General features: G+C 43.9%; 1 protein-coding gene across 1 annotated transcript in view; it reads right to left on the bottom strand.

Moving 5' to 3' along the window:
• Nucleotides 1-1,115: 1,115 nt before the first annotated feature.
• Nucleotides 1,116-18,109, bottom strand: part of CMTM4 (CKLF like MARVEL transmembrane domain containing 4) — a 385,333-nt gene continuing 368,339 nt past the window's right edge. The window contains exon 4 of the mRNA XM_085639197.1: nt 1,116-4,357. Within this exon, the coding sequence (XP_085495323.1) occupies nt 4,184-4,357 (174 nt within the window). The 3' untranslated portion in view covers nt 1,116-4,183. The remainder of the gene's footprint in view (nt 4,358-18,109) is intronic.

Genomic DNA, 18,109 nt, shown 5'->3' with positions numbered 1-18,109 from the left:
AAGTGTTCATGGGTAAGTTAGTTCATCATTTGATGTTGAAATGGCTGCTGGATAAATGAATAAAGAAGAAAGAAAGCATAATCCTAGCCTATTGTTCTGACGTAGAATTTAAAATTCAGAATTTTAAGTTTTCAGCTGCATATTTTCAGGACATCCTTGTCTCAAAACTGCCCAGACACACTCATTCAGGAGCACCATGCTCCTGCAACATGATTAAATGGCCAAAGAACGTGGGGCTATAAAACATTTCAGTTGCCCATATAAAACACGCTAAAGCTTTAGTAGTTCCCTTTGGCTATTTATTCAGCTCCAAAAAGCTGCTTCAACTTAAATTCAGTATTCCAGAATATTTGATTAAATACCAAAAATGGTATTAGTTCAAGAAGATGCTTAAGCAAGATAAAAGCACAATTTGGGCATGGATGGAAAATGCACCATTGTGCCCAGCAATAATGAAAAGAAAAAACAATCACTTGCACTCTTTGCCAATTACTTCTACATTCTTCTCTCTTATTAATTACATTTTTGCAACAGCCTATGATCTAACATAGACCTACCCAAGTACAGATAGATATCTGCAATTACAAAGCAAATTATCCAAAACAAACAAACAAATCTTTGGTGAAGTCAGTCAGCTTACCACAATTTTCTTTTTAGGACGTATCTAGTATTTCATTAGTTATGTCAACCAGTAAGAGAGGACAACGGTCAAAAATGAAAAGCATTGGTGGCTAGTAACGCAGTCAAGATTTTTAACCCATGGATCATGCTTGTCTAAATTTCCATCATTAGCGGTAATAAATTAAAATTCCAGATACTCTATAGCAGTGTAAGACACATCAAAGGGCACCAAGGGAATACCTCAAACAAAAAGATTAGACTTAAGAGCTAGTTTTTTTAAGTATCCAACAGAACCTCCAATCCGATATTACACTAGTTTCTGCCAACTAAGAACTAAAATGATTTAAGATGATAGACTCCCAATTACCTAACAGGACTGAAAAGGGGTGACAATTCTGCCCCGGCATAAGCCAATCAGGTGAGGCCTAGGAGTCCTTAAATGTATTTGGCTTATATCTACTTCTTATGGAGTATATACCAATAATACTCATGTTGTTATAAGATTTTGCTTTATTGCAGGCAGCTAACTCCCTAAAAGGAAGTAAAGAGCATAAAGATGGTTTGGAAGACAAATAATTAAATAATGAGGAGGGCTGCAAAACCCTGAGACACACACAGAAGCACTATAATTACCTTACCCTCTCCTAACATGTATTTAATGTGATGTCATTTAAACAAGTGCGAACACATTTTCCAATCATGTATGAGCTTTGCCTGAAACGGTGTAAAAATATTATCAATGTAATTCCCACATGGGCTCTGTGACTTTGAACACCTTTAAATGACAGAGAGTCTTAGTACAGTACATGGAGACAATCTACTCTTCAGAACTACAATGTTTGAGATCATTACATTCTGCATACATTCCAATAGAACAGTTGCCGGGGGCTGACCTAAACGTTAACATGCATCGTATGATAATTGCATGCACCAATTAACTGTTTAATGACAAAACTAATGCAATTCTGAAATTTAAGCTTGGCTGAAACATGAATAAGTCATAGTATTGATGGAACAGAACCTGCATTGAGATGATGCTATGATGCCAGACTATACTGCATGGTGAATTTCAGCAACTACTTGACAATTTTTTTATTGCATCCGCCACGTAAACTATACATTGTGGGGTTTATTCACAACCTTCAACACCACCTTGTTTGATGGAAGACTTTCCGTGTCCTTCAAGCACATACAATTATACACAACAGAGTTCAACGTATGTAAACAAATTGTGGCTTACCAGGCAAAAGCCAATTCACATAGTGTGGATAATAAACAATATGCAGTACTTCATGAATTATGAAAATCATCTTTGGTCCAAAATCACCAGATGACGTATGCATTTCAAGACTATCTCCTATTGTTTATGAAATTGTTGACTGCGTTAGAAAGCAGTGGATGGATCTACTCTGCAGGTGCCAAGTAAATAACAAATACAATTCTTTTTAATGTAATAATGCAATGTAGTTGCATGGAAGTGATAAAACATGCACCGATTTGGAAAGGTTGGAATACAGCACACCATTATTCTACTACAGGCTTCACTTATTTTTTAACATATTTCTACTACTGAATAATTCTTTTCAGAGTCTTTCCGTTTAACGCTGGATAACTGGAGTCATACTAAGGAAAGGGCCTAGTTTAAGATCCTTCAAAGAGCCATCTTAACAGTGTTGAATTGGCAAGGAAAGCATCAACTCTGGACCTCAAGAAAGCCAACACAACAGAGCACGTTCGCCTACAATAAACACATTCTATTTCTTACCACTGGCTTGTACAATCTAATAGAAACCACTGCATTGTTCAGAAATTGTCACCAATGGGTTTAGCCTTTCTGAATCCCCCCCACACTAAAACAAGGTAACGACTATTGAGCTGCAGAAAATCTGACAATACCTTGTTTTCAGAAGACGTGTGAAGCAGGATCCTCTCTGTAACTGGTGCAAATTTATCGAACTCTGGAACTCTAGGAATTTGAGAATCCGGCTACTGCAATGGCTCTCAAAATGTATTTAGATCTTGTTTACCTCTAACTAGTCTTTATTCTACAGGATTCTGACATGTTTCCTGAGACTAACTGGGAAAAAGGCCTAAGTGGCCCTTAAGATAATTCTTCAGTAGATCTGATGCCCAAGAACTCTGTTTAAGTAATTTCAGCCTCAACCTCACAACACATTATAACATGATGCAAGCTTGATTGTTTGGATAGCGACGAAGTGTGTATGATATCTAAGCGGATAAAAGAAGCTTTCCCACTTGTGGTACTCCTGCAGCAGCACAATGATCACTTTACCGTCTTTTGAAGAAGAAACAAAACATACATTTTTATGTGGTGCAAAAGTTGCATTTAAAAAGTAAAAATAAAATGTTACTTAAAGAAGTCTTCATTTGTTGCACTTTGTATTCACACACTAGAATGCAGGACACATTACCTTTAAATGAATAGTTCTGGGACTATTTTCCAAAATTTTGGCTAATGACCTATGTAATCAGTTTCACCTCTATTATTCATTAATCACTTATTGTGCTAAAAATACTTTTTACTAAAATGAAAGAGATCATAATAAAGCAAATAAAAGAGATGTGTATTACAATCTAATTACGTATAATTTTAGAAAACAAACATTTGGATCAGAAAAGTAGACGCTACCTAATAAGGAGAATCATAAAAAAAAAATGTTGAGACGGATTTAACATATAGGGTATTATCAAGAATATTAGATGCGCTGACCTTTGTGGTGCTCTGAATTCATTATTCCTTTGAGGATTGAAGAAGGGGAATCAGAATGGTCTATGTTATCATCTTAAGCTCTCTGTTTATGCCATCATTCAGACCGCGACAGCAACAGGCACTTTTCAGGTTCTCAAAAATCTTAAACACTAATTAGAATGAGGACGGAAATGTGGGGACACATAACCTTGAGTCACCATCACCCTTGACTAAGGCAGGGTAAACTCTTAACTTGCTAAAACTGTGATCAAAAGCTTTCACATCTCCGAGCAGTTCCGTTCCGCTTCCTTATAAAATGTTATACTGTTATTTACATTAATGATTCTGATAAATGGATAAGTTTGGTCCAAGGGATTTACAAAAAATTGATCCTTATCAGCTGTAAAAATGCAAAATTGTGTTAAATTCAACAACAATGTCCTTACCTACAAAACATATTTCATCTGTGCTCACACGTTAAGGCATGGGCCATAACATTCTACAAGGTTTCTGTGGGATGGACTTTCTTACTGACAAGACAGATGATATTCAGTAGAAGGTGCTGAAAAACATATTCAGCACTTTGAGTATGAATTACCATGTTGTTGTTTCACAGATACTCTGCGCTTGCCCATGATTTTTTAAAAGGTTCCTTCTGGCAAGTTAGGACCATTCCTATTGAGAAAATATGGGTGCACGTTAAAAAAAATGCTTCTGAAACATTTTTCTAATCTCCCTCATGTTCTGAAAAGGGACATTACACTTGACATGACAGTATGCAAACTGTACTCGGCAAGACCGAAAATAACTTTTCCCACTGCTCTCTGATGCAGGTTTTCCAAGATTCTCTCTTTAAGCATCAAGACGCTGTATCTCTGGTCGGCTATCCACTTCTCTGGATTCAGTCCTAGCACGGATATAGTCGCTGGTCTGGCGAGTATTTGGCTGTCGATTGTTCATTCTCCACTTATTGACAGCTAAGTAAGTATTAGCAGTATAAACCACTGTTGCCAAGAAGCCAAATATCTAGAAAAAATAAACATCTGTTAAAAAAATCTCAACTGGACACAAACATTAACTCAGTTTCACAAGTCTCAAAGACCAGCATGTATTTAAACATCACCTCTTCATCTCTCAAAATAATTCTATTAATAGGTACAAATTCTTGCACACGTTTTACAAACCATGTGATTTTATGGAGAAGCAGCTGGAGCAGTTGCAACAGAACTTCCACTTAAAGCAGAACTTCTGAGACAAAAGCACAAAGAGTTAAATAAATATATATGTTTAAATAGAACATCATTCAATTATTTAACGTTTTTGTTAATTATTAAGCTAGAAACCTCAAATAAAATTACTACATACTTCAATTTATCATCAGAATCCTACCCTAAAATAAACAGAGGGTGGAATGTGCATTAGAAGATGTTAAACCAACTCACCCACTGTACATGCAGGATATTTGTTGGCATTATCAATCAATCAATCAATACAGCTTTATTCGATTAAAATCATTAATCATAAAAGCAAAAATACACAATGCATAAGAAGACAATAAACATAGCTACATTAACAGTTGATTCCTTGATTTAAAAATGAATTTTAAAAATGCGTTAACAGAAACTACGACGTAGGCTGAGTCTAACATTTGCAGGGCTAAAAGTGCAGGTCGACAGTGCCTAAAACCAAAGGATTTCAAAACTGGCAGAATCCATCTTTTTCTGGGAATGGTGTAGAATTTACATAAAAATACAACATGTAGTGTAGATTGAGTCGATATATCATCACATGGAGAATTGCATAGAGATTTAGACCAATCGTTCCGATCAGGAAACCTTAATGACCTATGAATAATTTCCAAGCGAAAACGGACTAACAAGAACCTATCAAAATCACCAACAACAGTTGTTATATACGGTTGGATTGAAAGGTGGGTGGAAATCAACTGATGTGCCTGAACAGAAGTTTTCTTCAGTTCTGTTGCCAGTCTGCGATCATTTAAATAGTCCAAGCACAGTTTTTTCAAGTCCTTTCTCGCAATCAAGGACGAGGAGGTAGGGTCATCATAAAACTCACTGTGGTCCACATTGTAAAGAAAGGATTTAATATGTTAGACATCTAATCCTTGACGCCCCTTCCAGCTTTAAAAGATCTATAATAATAATGCGATTCAGGGCCAGATTTTCTGAGGTCTAAATCCTATGCCATTCGAGTATCGGTTGTATTTTGATAGTGTCTTCTAGATAACCAATTCCTAGTTCTACATGACATATGTAAGTTGAGATGGAATCTGGGACTGCCAGTAAGAACCGTAAAAATTTATTTTCCACCGTCTGCAGGGAGGTAACATCAACAATCCCCCAAACACCTGCTCCGTAGGTGGCAACAGAAACACATTTTGCATTGTAAATTTTTAACAGCTCAGACGGGGGCCTCCTACCCAATTTCTTACTGAAATTATGAAGGGCAGTCACAGTTCTAGCAAACAGGACCCTCCTGGCTTTTACGGCTTGTTGCCAACTTAATTTATTATCGAATAAAATGCACAAATAAGCAAACGATTTGGTATGTTCTATAGGCTTATCATAAACAAACATTGTCTTTAAACCCTTGGTATTACTACTGCCACTAGTCATAGCAAAAGTTTTAGAGACATTGATAGAGAGCCCCAGATTGGACATATATTTCTCAAATGACGAAATTACTCGTTGCAGGGCAAGAGGGGTACGAGCCATTAACACGGCATCGTCAGCGTATAGTAGTGCCGGAATGGTTCTTGAAGTCTATTTGGGGTAGGTCGCTACAGTTTTGTACTAGATGTTTTTCTAGGCCATTGATATATAGGTTAAAAAGGAAGGGAGCGAGACACAACCCTGTCTCACTCCTTTTCCTATCTTAAAATCAACGGTACATTGGCCCTCTACCCCATACCTTACCCTAGCCTTGGCCCCTGCATAGAGCTGTCTAAGAAAAGAAACTAAAACAGTGTCCACACCAAGCTCTTCTAGGATTTTTCATAACTTTGCGTGTACAACGCAATCGAAGGCTGATGATAAATCAACGAAAGTTAGGTATAAATTACCCCTTTTTGCCTCCCGTATATTTATTAATTAAAAGGTTTAAATTAAGACTCTGATCCACCGTCCCCATTCCCTTGCGAAATCCGTATTGGATGTCACATATTATTCCCAAGTCCTCTGCCCAATCTTGTAACCTGTTTAAAATAACTCTACCGGCAATTTTCATAGAGTAATCTAGCAAGGAGATGGGGCGATAGCATGCCGGATTAGCTCCATCTCCTTTCTTAAAAATGGAAACTAAAATAGAGACTAGCCAGGTTGGAGGAAGACTATACTCAGTAGATGCATTAAAAAGTGAAGTTAAAAGTGGTCCCCATAGTTCAAGATTAGATTAAAAAAGATCTGCAGGGATGCTATCCGGGCCTGGTGCCTTGCCCCATTGACTAGCCATTATGGCCTCATTTACTTCCTGAAGCGCAAAATCCAAGTGCTTTTTAATTTCTAGTCCCTGGGGCAATGGCTCAGTTACTGGTGGGCCTAAAGCATCCGAGGCAACGACAGGACAATCATAGAGATGTGTATAATGACTAATCCAGTCATGTTCAGAAATTGCAATCTCTATGTTAGCTCTGTCCAAGTTAATTAAGAACGGAGCATTAACAGCCTTCCAAAAGGCTGCCGAATCTTTCAACAAGGCTGCCTCCTGCAGTGCTAGCCACATTAACTTTTTTAGCTCGTTTTTCCTGTTTTTCAGTGCAATTTTGTACTCCCTTCTGGCATTACTGATGTTAAGTAAATTTTTAATTTCAGCATGGAGCACATGCTTCAACTTTGAGTAAGCTTGAGTGCACGAGTGGTCAAACCATCCAAGCTTCATTGGTTTACTTTTATTGGTTTCAGCAAAGAGGGCCTTCTTAATGGTTGCTGCAATTATTGAAAAATTCTTCACAATATCACTACGATCGCCCTCTTCTTTTAGACAATACACAATGTTGCTATAGCAGTCTCTGACTATTTTACTCAAGAGTTCTTCATGATTCACACGTTCCCAACTTAATGCGTAACCCTTCTGCCTACTTAGTTTGATGTTATTGATGTCATTAATGTTTCTGCCCCTCGTTCTAATGGTTTGACATTGCATCATCAGAGTTATGCTTAGTGGAAAATGATCACTTAAAGCTAAGCCATGTGTGTGAAACTTCATAACTCTAGAAGAGTGCCTATTATGCATCAAAATAAAATCTATTATGGAAGAGGCGCCACGACCGTTAAAAGTTGGGGAGAAAGCTGTCATGGGAGTTGTTAACATATTACAAAAGCCCATGTCATGTGTTAATAATGTATCATTAAGTAAATCCCCTTGAGTCGTATGCGCAAAATGCGGAAGGCAATCTTCGTCATTATTGTCATACGTTAGACCACATATCCCTTTACCTGTGTGTTCACATAAAGAACAATTAAAATCTCCCCCCCACAATATAACTACGTCCTTGTCCGTTGAATCCTGGAACCACTCTAATCTGTCTAATAAAGATTTCAGAATACTTGCAAACAGAGGCTGTGGGACATTGTTATAAAAATTGACTATAATCAACTTTACATGTGGGTCACAAGTTAAACCAATGACTTGATAATAAAGATCATCAAAAAAATTACATTTGTCATAGTTCACAAGGTTTGAGATGTAAATACAAAGGCCTCCCTTCGCTCTACCACAGGGAGACGGGACTGCTGGGGTGAAGAAAGTTCTATATCCTGGCAGGTGAGCGGTCTCCACTAACCAGGTTTCCTGTAGACAAAGGATATCAAAATTCCGTATAAAATCCAACCATATGTCGTTTAACAACTTCGATTTTAAACCTGCGACATTCCAATAAGCAATTTGAAGTCCCTCGGGGCTTGTTCTTGACTTGTTCCCCCCGCACCCAGTTCCCAAGGTTGTTGAAGGTAACAATGAAAGCAGGGGGGTTTGGGGAACAAGTGTGAACCCCAAACCCAAGGTCGTATTATTATTCTTAGGAGGGATTTTGGGGGTCATAGGATCAGGACTAAGTCTACCAGTACCAACAGGGAGAGAAGGCATAATACAAGCCTTACAGCTTCTTTTCGCCCTGGTTGCATTATGAACACCAATTCGCATAGAATTGTTTACAGGTTGTACCATACAAGTTTCATTATTCATAGTAAATGACGCTTCCCCAGGATCTTGAGCCAAATTGCGCCCTGGCTTGACCGATCTACTGCGTCAAACTACTTCTTCTAAAGAAGGTAGATGCTCAAAACGGTTATGTGTTTGTATGGGATATTCATAGCCGTGATCTTTAGTTAAGGTTCTTGTTTCTGGGGCGCCAGGCTTATAAAAAAGCCCAGAGGAACCACACCAATGTTGCCTGGGGCCAATAAGTGAATCCATTCTACCCAATATCCAGCGAACAAATTGCGGTGTCTTGAAATTCAAAACCACGCAGTCACCAGGGAAAACTTTGGTGTCTCTTCCCACCCAACTCACCCTCCTTACCATTTTAAACTCCGTAAACAACCTATCTGTTTCGCCTACCCTAGATCCCAGCCAAGCCAAAGACTTGTTTCTTAACACCTGCCAAGGTTCATGCAGGTCTTCTCTCAATTTTGGGACATTAGTTAATATCACTGTATATGGCGTAGCAGCAGGTGGTAGATCAAAAAAAAAAAGGCAGTTGAAACGTGCACTGGATTTACAGATGGAGTTACATTATATCGGTTACCGTCATCGATGTAACAATCCGCCGCAGTTTGCCTACAGTGTGAATAACTTGTGGTACTACCCTGAGATGGATGTACATGGTCAACAAGATGTCTAGAATTGGACTGGGTACTCCTTGGATTTGATGTGGGCTTAACCAGATCCTTATTTGTCCTGGTTTTAAGAGCACTAGGGATAGGTGATGGCGCTTCAGTAGTTGTTGTAGGTTTCGAATGTTTAAATAATATCTCTTCGATCGCGCCAAGCCTTGTAATAATGTTACTTAGGGAGTCTCTGAGGAAGATGTCCATTGCCTCTATCTTGGTTTGTATTGCCAGTACATTAGTCTGGGTTAAAACATGAGTGGGGGTTGACACCGTACCACGGGTTGCTTTTTTCAATTTGGGGGGGGGGGGGGGGGGTGGGGTTGTAAATTCCCTTATTACCAGATTTCTGTGAGGTAACTTTGGCCCTAGATGTTGGTTCTGCCATTATGTCTAAAGTTAAAATCGGATTTTTTGGTCGTTTAGTGGGTGGCTGAAACTCAGCATCCTGATCGGTAAAAGAGATATGGTCTGAGATATCTAAGACACACCCATTGCTAACAGCAATAGGGTCGTCTATTGGTTGCTTATTTTGATTAGAAGATGGGTCCCCCGAACAAGCTGTGGCAACCGTGTTATCACGGGAGATGGCTTCTTCGACAGACACAATTTGCTCCTCCAAGGCTCCCATAGCACCAGTTAGATCATTTAAAATAGAAACACATGGTCCCTCCCCTGCTTTCGTCTGCTTCTTAGACTGAGAACTTAAGGCTTTTCTTTTCACCATTGTAGCAAAAATAAATGGAGAAAAGCGAAGGGGCAGTAAATCGGGCAATGCACGAAGAGGATACCATTAAGGGGAGTCACGGTTAAATGAATAAAGGTGCCAGACCAAGTGTATTTAAGTGTATTTAAGTAGATCATAAGATACAAGTGTGGCTAACAACAATCAGTTGGTCGTGCACCTCAAAACCACATCAGAGCAGAAACTTCTAACATACACGCAATCAGACAATGAATAACCTAATGGGCAACGGACACTTATCTGTCAAAAATTGATTTTGAGATGGGCGGAGAACCAAGGTCTATGGCCCAGCCCAGCCTACTCCTGGCTATGACGGGCTAAGACGGGCCCGTCTTGGCCCGGTCTTCGCCCAGGCCGAGCCCGCGCGTGTCCCGCGTTGCGGGACCTCCACGCCGATGATAAGGGCTCCGCAAGGGACCGAGTGCAAAGTGCGCTGTGCAGGTCCTGGTGCCCAGGGGCTGTGCAAAATACGCTAGTCTTACTCCAAAGTCTCTGAGGTCTCCCGCATTGCGGGACCTCCACGCCGATAAGGGCTCCGCAAGGGACCGAGTGCAAAGTGAGCTGTGCAGGTCCTGGTGCCCAGGGGCTGTACAAAATACGCTAGTCTTCCTCCAAAGTCTCTGAGGTCTCCCGCGTTGCGGGACCTCCACGCCGATGATAAGGGCTCCGCAAGGGACCGAGTGCAAAGTGCGCTGTGCAGGTCCTGGTGCCCAGGGGCTGTGCAAAATACGCTAGTCTTCCTCCAAAGTCTCTGAGGTCTCGGCATTATCAGATGTGGGTATAATAATTTTATGTGAATGGTAGTCTTCTCAATAGGAAATCCTGCGTGAATGACTGCTCAAAGTCCAGCAGGCCTGAGGATTTCCAGCATGCTGGGCAAGGATAGCATGTAATGATTTTATCGATTTTACTCCCTACCACCTTGGAAAAATAAATCCTAGTTCCAGTGTTTCCCTATTGACAGAGACTCTTCCTCCAGAGGATAAACAGAGCGGGCATCAATATCTAGTGGTCGAAATATTGACTACAAATATATTGCATCCTCAATATCGACTACCACCATATCATGAAGGTAAGGAGATGTGCAGTCAAGAAGAGCAAATCTAAACTTACATTTCCATTTTCCTTGATGACAGAGGGGTATTCAAAAAGTGGATTAATATTTTTGTTGGCAAATATTTTGACTGTGATATACCAACATAAGAGATAGAGGCGTTTGTACATTGGGCTTCTAAAGACTTTCGAAGCCCTTTGAACATCCTCTACCTACTGACCATGCCACATTTCACCAGAGGCCCCAATCCTTGGACGTTTAACAAATATGGGAATTGCAGTGATCTCCATTCCAGGATAAAGTTCTCCTACTTATCCATTCTGACCAAGGGACCATCTAACTAACTGGCACCTTGAAACTAACTGATAACTTCAAACTGAAATATTTCTGGCTCAGATCACTTCTCCTTCTGATGAGCAAAGAACATCTTATATAAAGCACTTTCTGGACTAAAAAGATGAAAAAGAGCAACATCGTCCCGAGGAGGGCTTACCTGCTTTGGTTTTGCTCAGTGGTTTCTCGCTGACTTGGTCTCAGCACTGGAGGAAGGCTTCTCTCAGAGTTCACTCCACTATCTCGTGCAAAGGATGTTGGGGCGAGATGTTTACCAGCATCTCTCAATGCCGTAGACTCAATCAAGCCCCTAGTTTCTTCTTCTTATTTTTATTTACTTGAAATTGACATGCATGCAGTGTCTACGTGCACCACCCTCATACTTTTGCAGGTTTAAATTAAATAAATATCTCTTCCTTATTTCATTCCAACCCAGGTTTTCCCTGTAGGCTTAGGCCCAATTCTCCCTTGCTTTTTAATTTTTCCCCCCAAAGAATCATGGTAGGGAAGCATTTACTGTGCCTTGAGGACTGCTTCCTATGTTTTATGGTTTATAAGGAGGTCTGAATAGGAACCTGATGCATTGTAACTGTTCTTTGAGTTAGTTGCATGATTGTGGCTTCTTCCAAGAACCCTTGCTCCTGTTTTCTATTACCTTTGCCTGCTTCAAGTCTATGGTGCCAATCCACATTAGTTGGTCTGTTAATTCGAATGTTTTTTTGCGATTATCCTGCTTTTTTCCCCCTAATGACTTTTGCTTTTTTGCTTAACAGCCAGTGCAGAGTCTCAGTCTGAAGCCAGATGTTGTTCCTAAAAGATACGTCTTATCCGTCAAGTCGTTGCCAAGGAAACCTGCCCTTGACAAACATGAAATAGAAGGTAAACAAAGGCACGTCTATCCAGTGAGAACTTTCAGACACAAGAGCACTGAATCGATAATTGGTGGATTTTAATGGTCAACTAAACAAAAGAATACATACTTCAAACAGATCATCAGAAGACTAAAAGAAGCTACAGTTGTCAAGCCCCAATCGAAACTTACAGGTTGGCTTCATACCAGGGTAGACACCTCTGTGAGCAACTGATTTCCTACATGACAGCAGCCAATCCCTACTTTAAAAGCTTGCTGCCCTTGGTTACTGTATGGCAAGGCACAGAAAGCAACTGACGTTTTTGATCACCACCTGTTATTGACATTTACAGTGATGTGTAAAATCATTTTATTGCATTCAGATATTTGATGTAGTGAAGACCTGGCTCCAAGAAACCAGTGAGCAGTTGCCAAAAGAACAAGTTACTTACCTTTGGAAACAATGTATCTGTAAGAAACATTAGTTAGTTAGATTCCTCACCTTAGAATATCCCCAGGCGTCAGGCTGGATCCGGAAAGTTTTGTCAGCAATACCCCTGCGCGTCGCTAGGCGTCGTGTGCAGCTCCGCGTCCGTCGTCGGCGTCGTGCGCCAGGATGACGTCGGAGTACTTAGACGCCGCCCTCGCGCGCTGACGTCAGTTCTTGTAGATAGCTTTCCGCGCCAGGAATGCAGAGCCATGTAAGAGACCGGCACTGGTGCCAAAAAATTCTAGGGCCCTGAAAGGGATAACCTCAACTCTAGATAACGGTTCGCAGAACGGGGAGGATGGATGAGTCGGTGAGGAATCTAACTAACTAATGTTTTTTACAGATACATCGTTACCGAAGGTAAGTAACTTGTTCATCTGAAAGAAACACATTAGTTAGATTCCTCACCTTAGAATAGATACCCCAGCAATACCATCCCCGGTGGTGGGTCTGCGAACCAAGATCACACCAGAAAGTCCTGGGGAACAGAACGGCCAAAGAAGCCGTCTCCCCGGACTTGGCTGTCCAGGCAATAATGCTTAGCAAATGTGTGCAGCGATGCCCACGTTGCCGCCTGATAGATGTCTTTCAAGGGGACTCCCCGTCCCAGTGCAGTGGAAGCCGCAGTGGCCCGAGTAGAATGGGCTCTCAGCCCTACAGGAGGTTCCTTTTTAGCTAAGGAGTAACATGCCTTGATACACAAAACGACCCAGCGAGAGATGGTCCGTTTGTGCACCGCTCGTTCGTTCTTAGCGCCCACGTAGCCTACAAAGAGTTGGTCGTCCACCCGGAACTGCTTGGTGCGATCCAAATAGAAGGACAGTGCCCGTTTTGGGTCCAGACGGTGGAGCCGCTCTTCCTCTTTCGAGGGGTGAGGAGGCGGAAAGAAGGTGGGCAACGTGACAGACTGCCCAATGTGAAAGGCAGTCACAACCTTAGGAAGGAAAGAAGGACGAGTTCTGAGAATAACTTTGTCCAGATGGACAGAAAGGAAAGGAGGCTTAGAAGAGAGAGCCTGGAGCTCACTCACCCTTCTAGCAGAGTAGATGGCCACCAGGAAAGCAGTTTTGAGCGTCAAAAGACGAAGAGGACAATTATGAAGTGGCTCAAAGGGAGCACACATCAGAAACGTCAAGACCAGATTCAAATCACACTGAGGCATTACAAAAGGAACAGGAGGAAACATGTGAGTAATGTCCTTAAGAAAGCGAGAGACAACAGGGGATTTGAAAAGAGAAGGCTGATCAGGAAGCCATAAGAAAGTAGAGATAGCAGCAAGATAACCTTTCAAGGTGCCCAGAGCAGAGCCCTGCTGGGCCAAAGAAAGAAGAAAGAGGAGAACCTCAGAAAGAGGGGCGGAAAGGGGATCCACAGCCTTTGCTGTGCACCATGCCACAAATTTGTTCTACCTGCAGGCATATACCGCTTTTGTGGAGGGACGCCTGGCTGCCAGAATAACATCACAGACTTCAGGAGGCAAGTCAAATGGCATCAACTGCCGCCACTCAATCTCCATGCATGGAGGTGGAGACTGGACAGGTTCGGGTGAAGGACCGCCCCCTGCTGCTGCAACAGAAGGTCCTCCTGAAGAGGTAGACGGATCAGGGGATCGATCAACAGACTGAGTAGCTCGGGATACCAGTACCTTCGTGCCCAATCCGGAGCCACAAGGATGACTTGGGACCGGTCGCGCCTGATCTTCTTCAGCACTCTGGGCAGAAATCGTATAGGCAGAAAGGCGTACAACAGACCGCAACTCCACTCGCGACGAAAGGCATCCCCGAGCGAGTGCCGCCTTGGAAACTCCAGCGCGCAGAACTGCTGACATTGCGCGTTCTCTTTGGTGGCGAATAGATCTAACCAAGGCTCTCCCCACTGCCCAAAGAGGCCTTCCGCCACGTCCGAGTTTAGACGCCACTCGTGATCCATCATGCACCGGCAGCTGAGTTCGTCGGCTCTGGCGTTCAGAGAGCCCGCCAGATGTTGAACCACCAGGGTGATGCCCTGATGTTCCAGCCATGTCCAGAGGCGCAGAGCCTCCTGACAAAGGGTCCACAACCCCACCCCGCCCTGTTGGTTGCAATACCACATGGCGGTGGTGTTGTCCGTGAACACCTGCACTACACTTCCTCGAACAGAGGGAAGGAATGCCTTCAGTGCAAGCCGGATCGCCCGCAGCTCCAATAGGTTGATATGGAGTCGGGACTCTGCTGGAGACCAGAGGCCTCTAATCTCCGCCTCTCCCATGTGGCTCCCATATCTCAGGAGGGACGCATCCGTCACTACTACGTGCTCCAGTTGGGGTAGGGAGAGGGATCTGCCACTGACCCAATCGCGGTCCGTGAGCCACCACTGCAACTGCTTTGCAGTGCCCTCCAAGATCAAGACATGGTCGTACAGGTTGCCCCGATGCTGGGCCCACTGAAACTTCAGGTCCCACTGCAGTGCCCGCATCCGCCACCTGGGTGATGTACCAGCAGGATGCAGGAGGCCATCAGACCCAGAAGCCGCAGCACCAACCTGACCGAAACCCAGGATAGAGGCCGGAAGATGGGAATCAGGGCCTGAATATCCCGGACCCGCTGTTCCGGAGGATAAGCCCGGAACTTCTCCGAGTCCAGAACCGCTCCGATGAAGAGGAGCTTCTGAGAGGGACTCAGATGCGACTTTGGCACATTGATGGTGTACCCCAGTGAATGCAGGAGGTCGGCCGTAGTCTGGAGGTGGGAGACGACTGCCTGGGGCGAGCCCGCCTTCAACAACCAGTCGTCGAGATAGGGGAAGACTGGAACCCCTAATCTGCGCAGATGAGCTGCGACCACCGCCATCACTTTCGTGAACACCCGAGGGGCACTGGTGAGGCCGAAGGGGAGCACGGTAAACTGAAAGTGCTCCTGGCCCACCGTGAACCAAAGGTAATGCCGGTGGGCCGGCAGGACGGGAATGTGAAAATAAGCGTCCTGCAAGTCCAACGCTACCATCCAGTCTCCAGGGTCGAGGGCAGCCAGAACCTGAGCTAAAGTTAGCATCTTGAACCGTTCCTTCCGGAGGAAGACGTTGACGCTCCTGAGGTCCAAGATCGGGCACAGGCCCCCTTTGCCCTTCTTGGGAACCAGAAAGTAGTGGGAATAGCAACCACGACCTACTTCTGGACCAGGTACGCACTCGATGGCCCCCTTGGCCAAGAGGGCCGTAACTTCCTCCCGCAGAAGATTCAAGTGATCCCCCGACATACGGTGGGGTACTGCGGTGGCATGGCTGGAGGGGTCGTCTCGAAGGGGAGGGAGTAGCCCCTTCGGACGATTTGCAGCTCCCACCTGTCCGACGTGATGGAACGCCAGTGGAGCAGGTGATGGCAAACTCTGCCTCCCACTGGCGTGGAATGGGCCTGAAAGCATGGACTAGGAGGGCTTTGAGGCGGATGCTGCCGGGGTAGATGTGGACTGACCGGCACGTTGTCCCCCAGTGCCGCCTCGGCAGAATCCACGTCCGCGACCGCGTGTAGGTTGGGTCTGCGGCGGTGGCTAGGCGGACGCGAGGGGGTGCCCCTTCCTTGGCCACGAAAGGGATGAAAAGCAGAAGTTTGCGGGCGCGGGCCGAAAGGCCCAAGGACTTGGCCGTAGCCCGGGAGTCCTTGAAGCGCACCAGCGCACTATCCGCCTTTTTGCCAAAAAGGCGACGGCCATCAAAGGGCATATCCATGAGGGTGCTCTGGACATCCCCTGAGAAAGACGTGGACCGCAGCCAGGCGTGGCGGCGAAGAGCCACCGTGGTTGTGTAGTAAGGACTCCCTTAATACGTACATACATTGTTAAGTTAGCATAACCACGTTAGAAGTTAGAAAGCCATCTTGCTGCTTTTGCACACGACACTGCGTTCACATGTTATTGCTTAAACAAACTGCTGACTCGAGTTTTGCCTCACACGAGAGCAATCTGTTGTTACCATCCCGAGCTCTGCGCAGCGACCTTGGTCTGCACACGATGTGACAAACAGTCTGAGTTGTTAGACAATGCATGTTTTCCACTCTAGGTTGATCGACCCACTATTTAGTCATAACACACGAGCAGCTGCACATACCTGAAAGTTGGTGCTTTTAATATCACGGACATCATTTTTATTATTCAGACCGAAGACGAGCCTTCCTGCGAGAAGACTCCTGATGCTCCTGTGATGTGATTTCACTAAGCTGATCTTTGAGGTATGGGGTCCCCTATTCAAGCCTAAGAGACTTTCTGTTAGTCTAATAATAATATTAGCTTCTTAGTAGAGGGAAGGTGGTAGTATCCACTGTCATTATAACATGATCACCCCTTTTATATTCTATGGAATTGTAACTATGCTGATGGTTTTGATTTTAATCATTTGTCTGCTTGTATTAGCCAAAGTACTGCATATTAGGACACGTGGTCTATAAAAATAAACTCTTTTTATTTTCACCGTGTCTCTGTTGATTCTTGTTGTGGACTGATGTGAGAATAATATACGAACAGGTATTTCCGATTCCCACCATTCCTGAGTATGTACTGAGTCGCTTGTTCTGGGTTGTCTTTTCATTGGGACCGCCGAGCTAAATCTCGGATAAGGAATGGGACACTTATGCTAGCCGGATACTGGGTTCTGGGTTCTGAGGTGAGTTTCTGGTACACCACAACTCACTGAGGTCCTGGGGTTCTACGCATAGTTCTGTGTATAAGCAGAATCCCTGCAACATGGCGCACCTAACGTTTGGTCTATGAGTTGAAACGCCTCAGTAGTGCTCGCGTTTGTCCACAACACCCTCATTCTTGTTTCCGGATAACAAGTCTGACGGATTAAAAACCTACCTAGGTCTATTGATATAGGTTCTTTCAAGCTTGATAATTAAAAAGGTTATTGAACCCTTGTGCTACTGATAGTTTCAAGTGTGTGTTGTCCTAATGTCGGTGGATATTGCGGCGCATAGCCGTGCAGCTCTGAAACGTCATTTGACGCAGTATGGGGTGCCGGACACTGGTATGAACGTCATCTTTGTGGTGGGAGCCGATGCGGCTCATCCCTATGAGTTGTTCTACTCTTGGGTGACGATTCCGGCGGTGGGGGATGATGACACCTTTCATTCTTACACTGCCGCTGCCGTGCCAGCGAACTATACGCCGTATAGGACACAGGAAATACCAATATCTGCTTGGCAGCATCATATTTGGTTTAATGGCCCCCTTCCCCATGTGGTTATACCGCCGAGAATGGGCCCTTTATCAATTGCAGGGGCCACTTGGCCGGTGCTAGCCGGATTTACGCCTCATCCCCGTTACCTCACGGTGACGGTAGCTGAGTTGCGTGTACTACACACTGCCCTAATTACGGTATATAGGGCGTTGGTGCAGTAAGTGTCGCGCAATATGCAGGCGGGGGCACCTGCTGTTGCGGGGCAGCCTACTGATCATCACGCGGTGGTCATTAGTCCTGTTATGGTTAATT

This window comes from Triturus cristatus, chromosome 12 (assembly GCF_964204655.1).
Source record: "Triturus cristatus chromosome 12, aTriCri1.1, whole genome shotgun sequence".
Lineage (NCBI taxonomy): Eukaryota > Metazoa > Chordata > Amphibia > Caudata > Salamandridae > Triturus > Triturus cristatus.
The sequence above is the reverse complement of the archived record's forward strand: the minus strand, read 5'-3'. Positions and strand labels throughout refer to the sequence as shown.